General features: G+C 36.0%; 1 protein-coding gene across 2 annotated transcripts in view; it reads right to left on the minus strand.

Moving 5' to 3' along the window:
• Positions 1-21,054, minus strand: part of uba7 (ubiquitin-like modifier activating enzyme 7) — a 36,779-nt gene that overhangs the window by 9,762 nt on the left and 5,963 nt on the right. For both annotated transcript variants that reach the window (XM_016457168.1, XM_016457169.1), the window contains exons 13-22: positions 20,655-20,810; positions 20,270-20,435; positions 19,956-20,152; positions 19,411-19,475; positions 18,636-18,831; positions 16,226-16,300; positions 15,302-15,500; positions 15,108-15,199; positions 11,574-11,666; positions 11,060-11,251 (exon numbers count right to left, since the gene is read on the minus strand). In XM_016457168.1, coding sequence (XP_016312654.1) covers positions 11,060-11,251; positions 11,574-11,666; positions 15,108-15,199; positions 15,302-15,500; positions 16,226-16,300; positions 18,636-18,831; positions 19,411-19,475; positions 19,956-20,152; positions 20,270-20,435; positions 20,655-20,810 — 1,431 coding nt within the window. The remainder of the gene's footprint in view (positions 1-11,059; positions 11,252-11,573; positions 11,667-15,107; positions 15,200-15,301; positions 15,501-16,225; positions 16,301-18,635; positions 18,832-19,410; positions 19,476-19,955; positions 20,153-20,269; positions 20,436-20,654; positions 20,811-21,054) is intronic.

Raw genomic sequence — 21,054 nt, forward strand, 5'->3', positions numbered from 1 at the left:
TGACACACACACACACACACACACACACACACACACACACACACATCACAGCAGCGGTAAATAAAGCCCATGAAGGCCTGTGCTGAAAGGGTATAATTCTCCTTGGTGTAATCACTGGTCTCATAAATTCAGAAGGCTAATCACTATTGTCACAAGTACAAGACAACACGCTTTGAGTTCAGTGTGTTTTTACAGTTTTTCCTTGTTCGACTCACCAGTGCAATGAATACATCTGAATAGTCTGCTGATTGTGATCAATAATTGTTTCTGTGTACATCAATATCATTGATTGGCTTCTATTAGCCAGTCCAGGGGTCAGGGGTGTCATTGTGTTATGTAATGTCATAGGATTGTAAGACTGCTCACACATGGGCACAACAAGGGCATCTGGAATCACAGATGCGTGAATAAATAGTGTTTCCTTTCGGAAAAAAAAAAAACTGTGGAGTACCATGGTACAGTGTTGGTAATGTCAGGATATTTTAATATTTCACAAAAAGCAGCAAAAAGTATTGCTGGTGTTCTTGGAAATACCATGGAATACATTTAAAAATATATATATTTTTAAATTATAAAAACATTTCAAAGTAGAAAATTTGTTCCTCTTCAGGAACTCGAGCTGCGTCGAAAACGCTAGGGGAACGCCTTCTGCGACCCACGCTCTGAATCACATGTGAAATCAGTCCAATAGCTGAACGGGACGTCACGGCGGATGACGTCATGACCAGGAAGCTATAAAAGCACGTGCGGCGGAGCCAGCCTCGAGGAACTAGGGTTACATACGTAACCTGAGACGTTTTTAACAAATACCCTATAAGGGTGTTCTATAGTCTTTGTTTTTAATTCATTGTGTTGCTGTTTCTTTGTAATTGTTTGTGAAATTTACTAGGACTTTCTGAGTGAAAATGGTTTCTACACCATTTTTTTTCAGTGCACACTGTAAATAATTATTTTTCAAAGTTGTAAATAAAACAAAGGTTATTGGAGTGTTTTACAAGAAAATACTAATACAGCATTTCTACTTTAAAATGTAACATTTAATTCAGCATGTTACTTGACATTTCTTTGTAACTGTTTGTGAAATTTACTAGTATTTTCTGAATGAAAGTTATTTTCAGTGTACTATTTAAATTACCATTGTACATTTTACTATAATCACCTTGTTTTATTAAAATCATATAAATCTAGCGTAGCGTTAGTTCTGGCAGGTCACGTTAGTCAAGCTCGCATCAGCTGACTCTCAGCTGATCCCGCTAATTGTCAATCATCTTTGATGATAGTGGTCCTGACAGAAAAACAAACAATACTTGATTCTCATGCAGAGCAGATGCTAACATTAACAAAGAGCACCATGGTATTACCATGAGTGGAATAGAAAGGTCAATGAAATACAACCTTGATCGAAACATTTGCTTGTTTACATGGATTTCTGACCTATCAGTGTAACTGACACACATATTTTGAGATAAACTATAAGTAGGAGCATCAGTAACAGCATAGAGACTAACCACAGTTGTGTTATGTTTCCCTCTTTCACAAGTTACAGTTCTGCTTTCCATGCTGTTGATGTTTTATTTATGAAGTGACTGTTTAAATGCGTACATAGACAGTAAATGACACTTCCCATGTTCCAAAATGAAAATGATGTGATCTTTCCAGCTATACATATGCATGGGTAGAGAACTAGGGCCGAATAACAGACGAAGCAACACATGGTCTATTCCATTTGTGAGAGAGAGCAGCTGCCATGAATACATATCTATGCGAGTTGGCAGTCAGTTTGAGTGCCATTAAAACACATGCAGCTCTCAACAACATGTGAAACATGCTTTCTGGAAAGATGAGTTTCATAGAAAAAAAGATTAAGTAATAAATAAATCAATCTAATATTCAGAGTCTGTTATGACTGAACAGACTGTGTACTTTCCCCTCATAAGACATAACAACCACATTATACTGATGACATAATTATTCATTAGTGTATATGCAGAAAAAATATTTGACTTCAAGTCAATAAAGTGTACCATATATTTCTTGGGATCTCCAAAGCATATCATTTGGACAAGGTTTATGAGTCAGATTCATGATCAATAAAAATGTATCATTCCAGAGCATTCCAAAGAATTCCAGTTATTAGATGCACGGCAAGGAAACACTCTCCATTTCCTCAACTGATTACTCTGCAAGATAATGTCTTTTTATTTATGGCCAGGGCATTCATCTAGATGTGACTGTGCCAAATCTGTTCCAAGACACCACTACTGGTGCTTACGGGTCATTTATATGCATTAATATGTTTCAAATGCATTTCCAGTGATCACTAATGGTCAATTATTACGCATAGCATGAGTAGGCAGTCATTCGATTTAGTGAAAAAAGTCGCTTTGGACAAATGGAGTACTAAGGCTCCGATAAGGTCAGATTTACCCTCTTGGGTACCCTCTTTTTGCACGCTGTGCAGGCATGCTGCAGCAACAGAGCACTCAGTAGCTTGAGATATTTGCCCTGTAGGAATGAAAGTAAATCCTGAGTTCTACAGAATCTTTCATTATAAATCATGCCAAACCAATCAAAGATGGTTTGTAATTTGCACAAAGTCTTCAAAGAAAAAAACCAACCAAGCCAACTGCTCACAGTCTTTTAATCATTATACAAGTATAGGCAGATTCACATTTCATATAGCGAGCAGCACTTTTGAAACACCATATATTTCATTGCAGTCTGAGCACATCACATGTTAAACAGATTTTATCTGGTGAGAAGTGTGATATTGATGGTGTTTTCACAGACCAGCCCTGCCAATTAAGCATACTGTGGCTTTTACGGTCTAGCTTGGATTCTTGGTGGACATGTTTGCATGAAAAGCATCTTAATTGAATAAGTGTTTTCATGTGTCTGTTTTTTGGCCAAATTCCTCTATGTTTAGCAAATGGCATTGCATTGCTGTGTTGATGAGCATCATAGACACAAACAAATGCCAGCAGACTAAACAGCTTGTTTACTTTCTTCTCATAAGGCATTATCCCAAAATTCTACTGATAACACAACAACCAAGCCGCCCTGCAACAAAACAGTCTGGATTTTGAAACTCTTGATTAAATCTGTTGATTTAACAGACAAATAAACACATAATTTGGGGATGTTGTGTACACATTCCCTATTTACTTTCTTAACACACATTCCTGGCCTTATTGTGCATTATTTATCAGTGTATGTCTTTCTAAAGAAATATTTCTCTTGAAGTCAACAAAGTGTACCATATATTGCTTGGAATCTGTAAAACATGCAACTTTATGCATCAGTTTCATGATTAATCTATTTCTCTAGTATTCTCTCAGCGTTTTCCATCAGGTACACAAATGGTTTCTTAGTCTAAGATTAGCTAATCCAAACCAGAACTTTCCCATCTAATTTAAAGACTGATTCCAGAGGCACGGCTGCACATGGAGGGAGAATTATGGGAAAGCTCGTCTTTCCTGCACTCAACACTGTGGGTAATGAAAATTTTGTGGCCTGTGGTCTGATTGATCCCGACTACCAACGAAAAATCATTGCTGGGAGAAAAAGTTCAGAGTCAAGACTATTGGGATCACTGGTGATGGGCATATTTCGTCAAAGTCTGGTGCACTTTGCAGCTTATTCTGGTCAAGAACAGTTCACTTAGACAGAAATCTGCAAGACATTTGACTGCCTAACCGAAGTGAAATAGCTGATACCACAATAATAGCCTAAAATAATAACTGCTATGCATCTATCCAACTATCCTTCCATTTCTAGGCAGCAGGAATCCTTCATATGATTTAACCCTCTTGGTGTGGTCTTGTGATGGCAAGCCATGACACAATGCATGACTCTACTATTATGTGCTGCATGAAGTACGGCTTGATGATTCCACCATGCAGACATATGGAAAGTATGCAATGTTACTTCCAAAGCAATTACTTTAAACGGCCACACACAATTTTTGGCAAACATTCTGGTGCATGTCTATGAAAAATTACCATTTTGTTTGAATGAAAACCAGAGGGATTTCTGTGCTCACTCAACCGTACGATTGTAATAAAAAAACGTTTTGAAGATCAGAGAAGAAGAAAGACTCAAGGGTACAGCAGTTAAAGATTAAAGCTAGAAAACTGATGGCGATACTTTTAACAACTTTAATTACACCTCTTTTTAAGTAGGAGAGTGCCAGAGGTGTAAATTCAACAATTCATCAACAGATGAACTGTTGAACAACAGATGAATGTGTTTTCAGGCCTGATTAATCATTGCACACAGATTTGCACTTCCAAAATGCAGCATTGAGACGTTCATAGAGTTACTGTAATCAAACCTCATTTGCTCACAAGGCTGCATTTAATTAATCAAAAATACAGTAAAATCATTAAAATTGTAAAATATTATTCCAAGTTAAAATAACTGTTTTCTATTTGAATATACTTTAAAATGTAATGTATTCGTGTGATGCAAAGTTGAATTTTCAGCATCATTACTCCAGTCTTCAGTGTAACATGATCCTTTAGAAATCATTCTAATATGCTGGTTTGCTGCTCAAGAAACATTTCTTACTATCAATGTTGAAAACAGTTGTGCTGATTCATATTTTTTGTAAAAATTACTTTTTAAAGAACTTTTTTATGAATAGAAAGTTTAAAAGAACAGCTTTTATTTGAAACAGACAAATAAAAAGTCTCAATTTTATTTAATATCACTCCAAAAGAACTGCAGTACACATTATGGGAAGCATTAACAAGTCTATTTCATGCTCAGTTCTTATCTTTAAATTGTGCATGACCTCAAATTTTGCAATACATTAAACATGTGCATCATCCTCCTTAACACTTCATCAAGATGTCATCATGTAAAGTGGTTAGGATGTTGTGTTTGTGCATCGTTAACAAGGCGAAGCTTTAACGAAGACCAAATGCTCGCTGATGAAGGTATACACAGCTCAGCTCTATTGTCAGTGCTGATTATGCAAGTGAGTGCACTCTACAGTAAACACAGAAGGAAAAAAGAGTGAATGAATGAACATGTAAAGACTCGATGTTTTGAAACTCCATCATAAAGGGAACACTTGAGAACAAAGAAGTGAGAAGAAGCTTTGGGATTGAGCAGATGGGCTTTGAAACCTCCATTTCTCCCCACACAGCCTCCTTCTTTCTTACTTGGTCCCTCTCTAAGAAGCTGTGAATGATTAAAGGAATAAAAAGACAGCCGCAATGGAGCTCAAGAAAATCTGGTTCTAATAGAAGAGTTTCCTGCGATGGCAGGAAATAGCTGTCATTTCTGCAGGGTTCACTTTCTGCCTCTTCACTCTTTTCCTCTGTCGTTCTCTCTCTTTCCAACCAGTCGTAATTCATAAATGGCCAAATAAGGTGGCACACATGTCATATCCAAATAAATGCTCTCACCTCATAGCTTACGGTACGATATCAACTCAGCAGACCCAACTAATTCATTATGTAAGTTCGAGAGAAAAAGTTGAGAAAAAAGTTTTCCCCGTTTCCACAAAAATATTAAGCAGGACAACTGTTTTCAACATTAATAATAATAATAATAATAATAATATAAAATATTTATTGAGCAGTAAATCAGCATATTAGAATGATTTCTGAAGGATCATGTGCCACTGAAGACTGGAGTAATGATGCTGAAAATTCAGCTTTGCATCACAGGAATACATTCTATTTTAAAATACACTCAAATATAAATTAGTTATTTAAATTGTAATTTTTTTAACTGTTTGTTTCTTCTTCTTCTTCTTTTAAAAACATTAAAAAATCTTTGTGACCCCAAACTTTTGAAATGTAGTGATATGGTACTGAATCCCTGTAAGTCATGAACAGCATAAGATGACTTAACCAGACAAAAATGTATTAACTGTGGCTATAAAGAGAGAGAAAGGCTTGAATTATAAATATCAAAAGCGTTACAAGCACTGCCAGATGTTTGCTTCACCGCTGAGGACCCTGACATTAACGCCTACAGGTGAAAAGCCAAGCTGCCAGAAATGGTTTTATTAACAGAAGCATGTTCAAACATGAAAATTTACCGATTAACCCTGTAAAGATTGACAACTTTTCAGACCTTTAGTCCCTGTTTAACCATGTGATCAAACCACCTTTTGAGGTGGTCATTTACATTGTAAGCAATCATGCATATGCATGCATCCAGGACAACATCAAAAGATGGTACAAAACCTCATGTTTAAACAGATCTGAAGTGACATCCATACAAAACCTACAAAAAATTGAGCCTTGAAGTTCCAGTAAGCAAGCAAAAAGCGACTGAGAAACGGACAAAAAGGTGCTCAGGCAGTAGAGGGAAAGATCTTCAGAGGAACCAGACTCACACAAGTGATCGATGGAGACACAAGCACACCAGCATCCCATGATGATGACCAGCATCTAAAAGAAAACACATGCTGGTCTTTTCTGCAGGGTTACAACAGACAGAGTCTCATAAAAGGCCTTGAGAGGCTGCTAATAAGGACCTGAAGCTGCCACAGCAATAACCCCAGCAGGCAGAGCACTAGGGTCTCACTTCAGATAAAGGCACAATTTCCCATTGTAACACTACACATATAGTAGAATGCTGCATGCTGGGAAACAAAATCACCATGGTAAAATACTGATGCATCATAGTCAGTGCACTAATGTGCGCTAAATGGATGGTTATCCACAATAAATATGGGCTTCTTTATGTTATTAAATAGATACTGCAGTTTAAATAGAAAGAAAAATGGAAAACTCCCATTGTGACTATCGGTTTTATAAAAGACATATTTATATAGTCCTAAAACAAGGTCTGTAACACTAAACCAGGTCATTCTCATGACACAAGGATTGATAAACGAGTTCTCTGAAACTCGTCTTCAGAGTGTAAAAATAGTGAAGGCTTTTAAAAAGGATGTCCTTGTTAGAAAACAGGAAGCTACAAGCATATCCATCTTTCCTCAGACTAGATTTCTGACGACAGTTTCACAAGTGTATCTTTTTTATATATAGAAGAAACCTCTTAGTCTGTGACCTGTCAAATTTCCATAATTCTGCTTTTTTTTTTCTTGCGACCATATGACTTAAAAGTTAATTTTAGCAATCAACTGACTGTTATGCATTACCAATCAGTCAAATCTGTCTCTCCTTTGTGTTTCTTTTCTCTAAATCCATGAAATGTTCCAATTGGACGTTGCGTGGCTGGAAAGGAGACTAATAGATATTTCCACAGCTCAATTTAATACACTGACAGCAGATAAAGCTCCATATGGTGACTACCGTATCACCACCACAGTCTAAATAAAGGTTTAAAAAATGGAAATAACCCTCTTCAAAAACAGGTGACTTCCTGTATCTTCCGGGTCAAATTGACCCGTATTGGATTCAATGTAATTCCACAAAAATTATGATATGAAAAAAAACATAGTTATGTTTAGTACAATCTAGATACAAAGTACAATCAATTAACTTTTAATATCAAAACTTTTCATATATTACAAAGAATTTATGATTTATAAAAATGTTTTTAACCACTATTTTTGACTGCCCCTCCCCCACACCTGTGGGATGTTTGCGATTACACATTTTTTAACGATAATATCTTGGTCTAAACCTAATGTAATCTTGACAAACTACATCATTTGAAAGGGTTCAGACTCTAGTTTTCATATTTGGTGAAAAAAGTCAGAGCTAAACTTCCATAACTTTTTACAAATTTACTTTTATAACTGTTTGTTCTTCAAACTAAAACTTCTACAATAATCTGTGATTTTTCACCTTTAAAAAGATACCAAACTTAAGTCTATGCTCCAAAGTATTCAAGATTTATAGCAATTTTAGCTGGAAAAGTCATTTTTATGTTCTGTAGAGTTGCCTAGAACATTAAAATAGGCGGGTCAAATTGACCCGGGAACAATTTTTTTGATAACAATTTTTTTGTTTCATGTCAAATCAGCATGTTGAAACTTTACATGCATGTTCATGACTCTAAATGAGAAAAAGTCACAAAACTTCAAGAAAAACAACATAGGTTTAATAGTATTTCAGATAGATTAAAAAAGAAATGATAGCTAATTTTTACCATCTTTGGCTGACAAAATATTTTTCTGTATTGAAATCAGTGGGGAAAAGCTCATTTTTTAGCTTCATAGGACAGTAAAAAACTAAAACAACAAAATATAACCAATAAACGTTATTATTTTGGGTCTGAAGTGTTGCCTTAGAACATTAAAATAGGCGGGCCAAATTGACCCGGGAACAGTACGAACGTAACAAAAAATTTTGTGGGCGTCAAAACACATCAGAGTGTTGAAACTTTGCATGCATGTTCATGACTCTAAATGAGAAAAAGTCACAAAACTTCAAGAAAAAAAAACATAAGTTAACTGATATTTCCGACAACTCAAAAATCAAATCGGGTCAAATTGACCCGGAACAGTACATAAGGCTTAACTAATTGACTCAATGATTTGTTTTCCGCCATGTGACTGCATTCAAACAGTATCAGTATCACAAAATAAAGCGTGTTCAAGCTCAACCTTAACTAGTCCCATGTGTGGAAACTTTTCCGCACATCCTGTACTTGGAAAAGACTAGTGAACACTGTGCCAGTCATATGTATGACATAGCAAGTTATGCAAACAAAACAAAAGGGATGGAAAAAGTGAAAGGAGAGATAAAGGGGGGAAAAAAGCTAAAAGTTTAAACTTCTAGACACAAAACCTTTCTACACAGTAATCCCGAAATGTTTTAAAACACTTAAGCCACACTTAAACATTAAGAAAGAAAGCACATGCACACTTTAAGCAAAATATAGATACCGTTCAAAAGATTGGGGTGAGTTTTGAGAGAAATTAATACTTTTCTTCAGCAAGGATGCTAAAATATGCCAGTAAAGACATTCTAAGTCCAATTTCTGCTTCAAATAAATGCTGTTCATTTGAACTTTCTATATCATGGCTTCCACAGATATGAAGCAGCACAACTGTTTTCGATATTGATAATAATAAGAAATGTTTCTTATAGTCAAATAGAAAACAGTTATTTAAAATTACAAAAATATTTTACAATATTACTGTCTTTACTCTGCTTTTAATATAATAAATGCATCCTTGGTGAGTATAGGAGACTTCTTTCAAAAACTTGTTTGAACAGTAGTGCATCACATGAAGATGTTTGATAGAATTTCAATGATTAATCAATTGATATACTGTTCAAAATGCATACAAAAATATTGTGACACTTTGTTGAAGTTAGTGGAACATGTTGACAGTTTATGTGATGAACCACACATGTGGTTCCTCTGCAAGGACACCTGTGTGAACTTGAGAACGGACTTCACACATTCACTAAAAATCAGCAAAATTATTAAAAGGCATTGAGCAGACAATGACTTTAGAAAAAACTTGCCCAGTTATTTCATTCTATGACATTCTTACATTTGTGTGGCTTTGGTGTCTAAATATTTCTTAGGGCCAGTGAATGTTCTTGTAACCCAAACAGTTTGTGTGTGTGTGTGTGTGTTGAGTGTTTTGAGAAAGGAGCAGTCTGGACACTCCAGAAAATGGTCACATCACACAAGTAACATGAGCTTGTGTGTTTCAAAGCCCAGCTCACCGCCTGTCCCCTTGGGTGAGAATTACCCTCAACTCTGACCCTTCACATGTTGGTAGAAACAACACTCCCCCCCGTGTGTGGACGGCCGTGTCTGGGGTTTGCATTACGTCATCTGTTAAGACTATCTGCAAAAATCTTGGACCATTCAGTTGTTTTTAATCTCTAGCAGTCATTATAAACCCAAAGCACACCAGTTTAAACTTAAACTCCAGATTTTGCATGCACTTCTTTTGAGGGTTTGCTGCTTTATACACACACACGTGTCTGTCTGAATACTCAGTTGTCTAAATCTGAACGTGTTCCCTTTGGAAGTGGAAGTCCCCTAAACTGAGCAAATGCACCAGGTTGGCAGGTGAGGGTCTGCGGGGGTGAGTGTACAGTTACAAAGTGGTTTAAGCCCCTGAGGTTGAAAATAATTTCACTAAATCCTGTAGTGATCCAGACCCAGACAGAAGACTGATGCTGTAGCCTTTCACCCCAGCCATCACTCCCTACTCATCACCCCCGGCCCTCATAACAGAACTCAACCACAGAGAAAATCACCTTTACTTCACTGCACAAGAGTAATAATACACTGTAAAAACAATTTTACTCTAACAAACAACATATTAGTCTACCATAAGTGTATAAAACTAATTGTTTGAATAAAGAATATAAGCATTGATGATTTTTATAAAGTTGTAAATAAAACAAAGATTACTCGAGAACATTTTACAAGAACGTCTTTCTACTTAAAAATGTTTTGATTAATTCAGTACAAATTCTTTGTAATTAATTGTGAAATTTACTAGAAATTTCTGAAAGAACTGTTTTTACATCGCATTTTAACACCAATGTTTCAGAGTACATGTGAAAAGACGTTATAATAAAACAGATAAATCTGATAATTAATATGATCAAATTTATTGAGATCTTAATATTAAATACATATTTATTTTTTGTGTAATTTTTATATTATAATTTAAGAAATATTAACACTGCATTTCATTTTAATATTTAATTAGCTATATAACTATTATTATCCTTACTATTGTTGTTGTTGCTAAAATAAATATATGTAGACAAAAAAAAAAAAAATTATAATATAAATAAATAAATATAATTATGCTGTTTTATAAATGCAATTAAGCTACTTGAAAGCATGCATTACTGTGATTTTACTAGAGTTAATAGATTTTGGCCAATCCACATTGACTAACAACCCTCTTTAATCATGGTAAAGTCACAGATTAGTGCTTTAATACATTAAGTTAGAAAAAAGGCCAATGCAGTCCTACAGTCAATAAATACATACAACCATTATGACATGTTGTATTCAACAGCTAAGAGCTCCTTATGCTAAATGCACATAGAATAAAAGCTAATGAATTAGGCAGAAAAGGCCTACACACTCATTCAGACAACACAATATTAGATGGTGATAAGTGAGTAGCTTCATCACTTACTGTGAATGTCGGGGCCACACAAGGCTGTGAGAGGACAAAGTATTGGGTGGCCAGGTTTATATATGCGTTGCGGTAGGATGCGATTTTCTGGTGACCCTGGACAAGCTTATAGAGCTCCAAACACATCAGCCCGGCGATCGCAGCTGTTGTTGTGGCGATTGCTGGAATGATGCGGCCAGCAATTAACTTGCTCTGCAGATGAGAAAAGGGATCTTATTTACGTAAATATGCACATCAGTACACACTGTACACTGTTTGTGAATTACAAATGCATGCTCTTGGGTGCAAACTAGTCATGCAAACCATTAATGGAAAGTAGTACAAGCAAAAAATAGTATCTGGAATGGAACTCTATGGTCTAGTACAGTATAAACAAAAGGTCTTTCCTCAGGGTGTACTGTATATGTACAGGAACTGAGAACACAAACCCCCAGAGGGGAATGTTGATCACTTTAGAGCTTGTCTCACAAACAAAACACAGCAGAGTTGTTTGAAAAAGACAATAGTCATTCACTTTGTGGCGGTCAGCTGTTGGTATATCGTAGTTTTCTGCCCTCAGGTTGGATGCTGCGACTATGTAGTCCATGTGGAAATTACTGTCATCATCCTGGAACACAAGAATAAAAAGAACATTTGGTAATGTACAAACAACTGCATTTTTACAAGCATTGACACATAAGGAGGGGTTTGCACAGAATATTCTTCCATTCAATCCTGGTTGTTTATGAATACATGCATCAGACTCACATCATCGGCCACTGTACTTTTTATTATGCATTTTTTAATGCAACTTATACTTCTGTGATATTTATGCTTAAAACATGAAGAAAACATTTGTCTTAAAGTCTTAATATCATCTGCCATTTTGCTTCATGTAAATTGCAAGTACATTGTACTTAATATTTATTATACATTAATTTAATATTTAATAGTATTTTGGGATATTTAGATATGTTTAGTGGAAAACAAGACATAAATACAGATTTAAAATATATTTTTGTGCATTAATAGAACAGTCTGAAACAAGCTGCATCATTTATTGTTGTCCTTTACTTCTTTTCAATTACGGAAAACACCTTTTGATTGTCCATCAGCAGATCTTCACCTAACAACCATCTGTTCGTTCATTACCACAGGGCAAATACAACGGACAAAAAGAGCTGTTGTGTCAAAGGTGCGATGCTGATTGCTATCTTTAGTCTTGTATAAAAAACAAGAAGAATTTAAAAACAGGAACAAAATGTAGCCACAGGTATGTTTGCTCATTTTGGTACAACAGGTACTAGACAAAGATGTCATACCGCGTCATATTTAAACTTTGATAGTTTCCTATTTTATTCGAATGTAATGTTCCAGTGATACCGCAACTGCTCCAGATTCAACTTGTTTGCAAATCATATCATTATAAACTTAGTGTTCTTTTCAAAGATATGACCATTAAATACCAAATAGGCCATTAAGCATAATCGCAACTCAAGAAGTTTGGTGTGATATTAGATCTTGCAGGAATGCTAGGATACCCTGGTTTTGAGGTTTTGGCACTCTTCTTATGCCCCAGGCACAGCAGCACTACAAAGACTGTCAAGTACTGGGTGTGTTGGGGGCAACTGCAGGGGTGTTTGAGTGTAGTATATAATTTGGCAACTTGATGCCATCAGAATCCCCCAAACGCACATTCCACTGGAAAAACAAAACATCTGATCTGGCAAAGAATGCGTCATCGCTTAAAGTGCACACACACACTTGCACATGCATATGGACATATGATACAAACAGTGGGGCCCAAGTCTCAGACCACTACAGAAATATTCATTTTTCTAATTTAATAGAATTCTTGCATTAAAAATTATATTATCAGCCTAAAAAATATGAATGTATAATGTCTGAACTGTTTCTCTTTTCTTTATGATGGATGCACTTAATCGTGTTCTCCAGCATCATTTGAGATGTTCCAACAAGCATCTTGTGCGAGGGTTATTATTGATAACTAAAACTAAAACCATTAAACAAATACATTTTTGTTATTTGAATCTTGTTCATATAGACAAACGCTTTTTATATGAAAAAGCTTGTTTTATTTCAGTGTTTCCAAGACATTTTCAGTTAGTTCAACTAAAGTACTAAACTAAAACTAAGCACTACACTAGAAATAAAAAACTAAAATTGATGAAACCTATATAGACATATTTAAACCATAACAACTAATAACTAATAAAAATGACAAAACAGAACAAAATGACTAAAACTAACTCAAATTAGTGGAAACAACTCATTCAAAAACTAAAATCTAAATCAAAATATTACATACTTTAATAGTATATTAATGATACTAAAATAACACCGTTTTGAGATTCAATGTAATATTTCTTCTTCATCATAACTATTCTGTTTTAAAATTGTCAAAATCTTAAATCTTCGTTCATTTTCAGGTTTAAATAAAAGAAAATCCCAGACTTGTGGACCCTGCAGTACATTTATATACAGAAACCTTTGTCTAACTGTTGCCATATGAACATTCCCAGAAAGATACCAGAATGCTTTCATCTTCAGGGAAAACAAGACTAAAGACCAGAGAACCAGAGAAAGAGAAATGGAGAAATGATAGTCCAGGTCAGACTTAAAGACTGAAGAGATTGTGAAAATCAAAGACAGATACATGCAGAGAAACACACAGACTGAGACTAATCCTCTTCCTAACAGAAAATACAACTGAGATGTTGTTCAGAGACTGCTGCCCATTCAGTCTCCATGTATGTGTGTGGAAGCCCATGTGTCATGCAGTCACGACAAATGACAAAGTAATCACTGACTAAACCAGCGTGCATCCAAAGTTTTTCATAAGACCCGTCTGTGTGTTGGATGCTTCTTTCTGAGAAGCATGTCACAGCGGTGAGGTTCTGTGAAGAAGATCTGTCTCAACAGAAAGGATGACTGTTTTCTCTGGTCTGTAATGGATGGAGCTGGTTAAGGGTCGATGAAAACTCCAGTCGGGGGTTGGCTGTTTTAGGGCCAATTTTGTGGTTGGATGAGACCTCCTACCTGAGAGTGGACGCCAACATGTCTGACAGGCTCATTGCACATACCAAATGTGTGTATTTACTGGGGATGCCAAAGTTAACACTAACTTTTCAGACCAATTTTATGTTTACAGCTGCTAAAGGAACGATTGACACTAAAATTAAAATCATACCCATTTCATCCTCAAGTCCTTCCAAACCGATATTGTTTTCTTTAGTAAGTGTAAAGTCAAAAAAGATGTTTTGCAGAATGGCTAGGCTGCTTTATTTCTATAAAATGCTATTTAATGTTTGGCAAAATATCAAAAACACCATTAATTTTCCTCTGCAGTGAATGAATGCCGTCAGAATGAGAGTTCAAACAGCTGATAAAACATCACAAGTAAACACATCACACTCCAGTCCATCAATTAACATCTTGTGAAGCGAAAAGCTGCACGTTTGCAAAAAACAAATGCAACAAGATGTTTTCAACCTCTATCCATAATATTGCTTCCTCCAGTAACAAATGCACAAATCAATCAAGTCCAAAAGCGTTTTCACGCAAAAACAATCCAAATCAGTTCTAAACAAATACAGTTTGTTGGTGGATTTTGGTGTAAGAGGACAACAGGGGATGGACCTTTTCACTGGAGGAAACGTTATTATGGATTATGGATGGATTTTTACTTCACAAGATGTTAATTGATGGACTGGAGTTGTGTGGATTACCTGTGGAGTATTGTGATGCGTTTATCAGTTGTTTGGACTCTCATTCTGATGGCACCCATTCACTGCAGAGGATCCATTGGTAAGCAAGTGATGAAATGCTAATTTATTTTTTTACAAATCTGCTCTGATAAAGAAACAAACTCATCTATACTGTATCTTGGATGGCCTGAGGGTGAGTACATTTTGGGTCATTTTTGGATCATCTATTTCTTTAATACAAATGATAGAGAGAATTAAATAATTTCATCAAGGCATCACAAAACAATATGTATTGCGAAAATGCTATACAAATAAAACTCGACTTGACAAAGACATGATACCTTCTCAAACTCCTGTGGATGCATCCGGAAGCTTTGGTCCTTCAGCTTGAGTTTGGACAGCTTCTCCTTTAACATCTCCAGCTTGACTTTGTCTAAGAGATGCAGTGAGGGATATTAGCAGAGATATTTGATGTTTAACATTCTTTACAGACTTAATTTTATTATGTATATTTATATTAAGCATACAATTTCACCTTCTTCTTTTCTCTCCTCATTTTCCTCTTTCAGCTCCTGGTCGGTCACTGCTATCTTTACACTAGATTTAGGGGTGAACTCTGGCACTTTTATCCCCTGCAGAATGCTCTGAATATCGGCACAATTTCTTGAGCCTGTAATCCCATAGATTTGCCCATATAAATTGCCCGCTGCCACAATGAAGTCCATATGGGTGGTCTATAAAACAAAAGAAAGCAGTAATAATTTCAAATCAAAATACTTCTATTGTAGCTGGCAGAACAAAGGCAAAACTGTGAGTTTGTGTTTTGATTTTGAGCTCAAGTGTGGAAAAACTTGCCATGGATCACAAACACACATGCAGAGAAACAGAACTCCAGTGGTTAACAGGAAATGATGAAAGGAAAGTGTGTAGCGCATTCAAAAAAACAACAATTCCCAAAATGGGCTAACCTTTGAAACCACAGAATTCAAACAGACTCTTATGAGTTAAAAGGAATTCCTTTAGGGGAACACAAATCTTACCAGATGCTGATAACGTGTAAAGAATCAAGACAATGGAAACAATGGGCCATAAAATAGAATAATGGTTATAGAATGGAATCATTTGCATATCAAGAGACGTCTAATTAAAATATTTAGGTGTTTTTGCTTGATTTATTTTCTGTTTATACATGTGTCTGAAAGGGTTTATTTGAAAAGCATGACTTGTTTGCTAATGTGGCACTGTGTGTTTACCAGTGTGAGTGTGTCTGTGAGAGAAGTCGGGGGTGTAAGATGTTTTCACCTTGCTTTGTTCATCACTGGTGATCACTGATATCAGATACTATCTTATTCACACCAGGAGAGAAACTGTGAGTCATCTAAACTTAGACAATGCTGTCTGCAGGGGATGATGGGAGATCCCAAGGGCTATGTGGGGGTATTTACTGAGTAAAACTTACATTGTTGGTGTCAAAGGTCAAAGGATGTGGACATCTCTTTGCGCCCATCCAGAATGGAAGTCCAGAGCTTGTTACCTAGTGAGGACCAGAATGAAAAGGAGAGGAGAAAAAAGGGTTAAAAAAAATAATTTTCTTTTAATGTTTGTAATATAATTTATATAACAATAATAATAATAATATAATATATTATAATACATAATAATAATAATAATAGTTTATTTTATATGTAAATTATACATATTACATGTGTATGTAGGATCAATTACTGTTTTTACTATGAATACCTTTTTAATATTTAAAAAAATATTTTTTTTGATTTGACTTATTAGATGTTTGCCCTTTTAAAATGTTTTAATAAATACTGTTTTAATATACAAATTATTTGTAAAAAGATGCTATGTAGTTTTGCTGTTATTATATTTATTGCATGTGTACATAGTCTCAGTTACATTTTAAATATATACTTTTTATATTATTGTTTTATTAATAATTTTTTATGCATTTTATAATTTTTTGTTTAATACATTTATTATTTTATTTACTTTTTAATTATAATTATTATAGGGTTGTCTATGTTTAAAATTAAAAATATTATTGTTATTGTTATAATTGTTGTTTATTTTAAAATATAAAAATATTGTTAAAGACGCTATATAGTTGGCTCCAGTAAGCAAGAATGAAAGACGTCTACATGTGTTGTGGGCCAAATGGAAGCCCTGCAGCCACTCGTCACATGCTGATGCGAAGTGGATGTGATTGGTTATCATAAAGCCCATGTCTCCAAGCCTTTTGCTCAGACAGACATAATAATGAGTTTATCATGTGTGTGTGTGTTCAATATAATTAGTCTTTTAACAAAAAACAGAAGGTGCTGTTCAAAAGAGCAAAGACAGACCAAAAGATCAGTAACACAAAGCTTATTCCACTGGTTTAACAGAAAGAATTGTGTGTGTTCATCTTTACAGCCGTCTTTCTGCACTCCAGGAAAGACGTCCAAGTGATAATGAGAAACTGTTATGTCAAGCGCAACCAAACCTCAGGGGAACTGCATGATTTATTCTTTTTTAGTACATTCATGCAAAATGGATCATGCACAAACCCTCAAACTGAACTGTGGTCTACATTCCCATTTCAAATCTGCAACTTCTGGTTTTGCAACAGTTATAACTGGACATGCAAGATAAAGGACATCAGAGTTTCAAAACTCTGTCTTCTTGTCCGTATCACCCCTCCTCTGGACGCATGTTTATCTCAGTGTGCAGGCACTGATGCTATGGATTAGACATCTCTTCACATCCGTACTTTGCATAATCATAGACGCACAGACTCCTAGTAAAAAGATCAATTGTACTTTTACTCTGTCAAGACTAAATTAGAATCTAAGAAAATATTGCAACATGCTGCCATTCTCATGATGAAGACTTTTGTTAATTTATAAAATGTAATTTAAACTTTATCATGCAATTTAACCCTTTACAGACCTCTCACTGTGGTTCAGGGCCCACTGTTGTTATAGACAACAGTGCCACCTGCTGGTGCAAAGTGAAACTAACTCAATCAACCCAAAAACAATGTATTATTTGACAAATTATTAAGGGCGTATTCACACCTGTCTTGTTTGGTTTGATTGAATCGAACTCAAGTTCGTTTTCCCCTTTGGTGCAGATCTTTTGGGCAGGTGTGAATACAGCACTCGCACTCTGGTGCGGACCAAACAACTGTACCGAGACCCAGCTGAAGAGGTGGTCTCGGTCCGCTTCCAAACGAACTCTGGTACGGTTGAATGAATGAACACAGTTTCTGGTTCACTTGCAAAAAGGGCAGTGTGAAAGCGAACCGCACCAAACAAAAAAAATTAACATTGATTTGGTCCGGACCAAAGCAAGTGAACTAGTGGACTTTCCTGGTGTGAATACACCCTAAAAGACTAGTAGGCCTTTAAGTAATCATTTAGCAGGTCATTTTATTATCCAAAGCATTTTACTGTACAGTTTTTGGGTGAATCTCATGAAAACTGTCAAAACATATATGGGTCTAATTTCAAACTCTAAAATAAAATAAAATAAAATAAAAAATTTGCTTAAAGACCATTAGGAATGACAGGAATGTTTCGCACCCTTTTTTGTCATAAAAATCTATAATTAAAAAAAAAAAAATCTAATATATATATATATTTTTTGTTTTTCTTAAGACTGTCTGGTAATGATCATTTTTGAGAATAAAATAACTCAGTTATAATAAAAAATTATGTCACAGTGGAAAAATCACAATGGTTCTTAAAATAGGTTTTATAAAAATTTTGATTTTGGGATATGATCTAGTCATGCTTTCATGAAATTTACCCTATTACAGTGACAATTCCCCCTAGGTTGCATACTGTAACTGGTGTGTACACTGGTCTCTGTGTTACCTGGTCAGGGGGAAAGCAGTGTAGCAGTTGTTTAATGTGATTGTTGTAGAGCGTTTCCCACTGTCTGCGGGCCCAGCTGACAGAGTCAGCCCAGTTTTGAGGCCATTCCTCACCCAGACTCCTATAGACACCCTCCAGTATTTCCACAGCCTCCACATCCCCACGCGCGACTGTGCGATCAACAAATGTTGGGTCACTGCAGAGATGGAGAAAAGAAGTAGAGCTATCAGTATAGGAGTAGTTTTTGTTATTTAAATTTTTTTATCGTCAATTGTTTAGGCTAAATTTGATATGGCATCATTAACCAAAACTTAAACCATTAAAAACACTTCCAGTTTTTAACCAACGAAAGCCGTTGAGTTGGGTGGGGTCCTTCCTTGCCTTCACTCACAGGCTGCAATTTGCCGACAGCCAAGAGGAAGTAGTTGAGATTGAGGCAGTTATGCTGCTGCCTTCCCTTTGCGGTATCTGCCTACAGCACACAGCACCTGAACTTCCTGCACACTCGCCTCTCTATAAACATCCTTCATTTCATTTCAGATGGAAAAGAGATCTGACAACAGTTGACACTTGCGGCAGGAAGTCCAGGAGGAAGCATGGGGTTGAACTAATAATGAATAGCTGAGCCTGTATACTTGAAGTAGTATAATATTGAAACAGAATCTCTGACACGATATCTGCATCTGCTGATAACAGCAGAGCCCCTTCACCCTATATTTCCTCCACACAGTTTCTCTTCTAGACTAGTAGCTAGTTAAATTGTATTCATCTATACCTGAGAAAGTTGTTCACATTCTCTGCCGTTTGTTTGAAAAGTCCCTCAAACTGGTCTCTGGCCCACTGAAAATGACAAACAATTGATTTGTGAATCACATGCAGTCATAGCTCCATGTATGGTAGAAATGCAACTGCTGCATTAAAATTGTCACTGTGTTGTCATTGTCTTTTATGTTTGTCTCTTATGGTTGTCACTGTCTCTAATATATAATGCTGTTTATTTACTATTATTTTGCATTTAAAGTCGGAGACAACAATACTGCAGTAAGCACTTAAAATAAACAGGATTGTATTGTCTTTTGGTGTGGACGCAAATATACAGTTGCTATTGTTCCAGTTATCTTTATAGTTATAATTCTTGGTGTAAATAGGCCTTTAATCAACATTTGAAATAACACAGGTTTATCTCCTAAAATGTTTTCATCAATGTTTTCTGATCACAAAATGAGAGAAATTGAAATGGCTTCTTGAACGGCTGCTAAATTGCCAAACTGATACATTTACAATCAAGTAATCTTTCTACGTTTACAAATGCCTTCTGACCTGTAGCGTGTGCTCTATACGGTGAGGGAAGTTCTTGAGTGTGCAGATGGGAATGGCTTTCTGTCCTCCAGATGTGGAGGGTCCATATGATTCAGTCAGATGTGGTACCACCACCAAAGTGTGGCCTTTACTACCCAGGGTTCCTCCCTCCAGCATAGACTTTTTGTTTCGCACACAGCATTGATCGAGATAGACTCCTAATGCATAGGGAAAAAAAATATTAGACACATACTTACAAGTTTGCATTGTCATTTTGGGTGAGATGACAAACTTGGTTGGCAAACATCATAAAACCATGCAAAGTTTAAACTCACGTGCATCCACATTATCCAGCGCAGCTGCCACACCATCAAGGTTGCTGTAAAATGAATGTGTGTAGACCTCCTCCGTCTCAGGACACACACGGTTCTGGTGAGCGGTGATGTTCATGTAAGGGTTCATTTCTTTAACAGACTCTGCCGCCACCTCAGACTTCAGTCTCTGAGAAACACAGAAGGAATAAATGTAAATGCAGTACATTTTACCACAGCTGAGGGGTAAATTAGGCACAACATGAAGTGGATGTGGCTCATTCAGTCAGATTTCAGGTTCTGTTCTAGACTACAGTCACTGATATCTTAGTGTAACCATTTCATTTTGTGAAGCGTAAGTCAGTTTTGTAGCTGTTCAGTGCTGTTGTTTTGTTCCAACTCCTCTTACCCCAATGTCCTTAGAGTGGAAAAGAAACTGTCGATTCAGATTTGATCGCTCAATAGAGTCCATGTCAGTCACCGTGATGTTCCCGCCCTCTCCCGCACCCAGACCAATCAGAGCGAAGTTCTTCAGCAGCTCACAACCAATTGCTCCAGCTCCGACCTGATCGTAGCCAGAGACATTTTGATTTTGATGAATTTTCAGCATCATAACTCCATTCTTCAGTGTCACATGATCCTTCAGAAATCATTCTAATATGCTGATTTGCTGCTCAAGAAACATTTCTTATTATTATCAATTTTGTAAACAGTTGCGCCACTTTATATTTTTGGGAAGCAGTGCTACGTTTCTCAGGATTCTTTGATGAATAGAAAGTGCAAAAGAACAGCATTTGTTTCAAATAAAA

Source organism: Sinocyclocheilus anshuiensis, unplaced genomic scaffold, assembly GCF_001515605.1.
Source record: "Sinocyclocheilus anshuiensis isolate Anshui unplaced genomic scaffold, SAMN03320099.WGS_v1.1 scaffold447, whole genome shotgun sequence".
NCBI lineage: Eukaryota > Metazoa > Chordata > Actinopteri > Cypriniformes > Cyprinidae > Sinocyclocheilus > Sinocyclocheilus anshuiensis.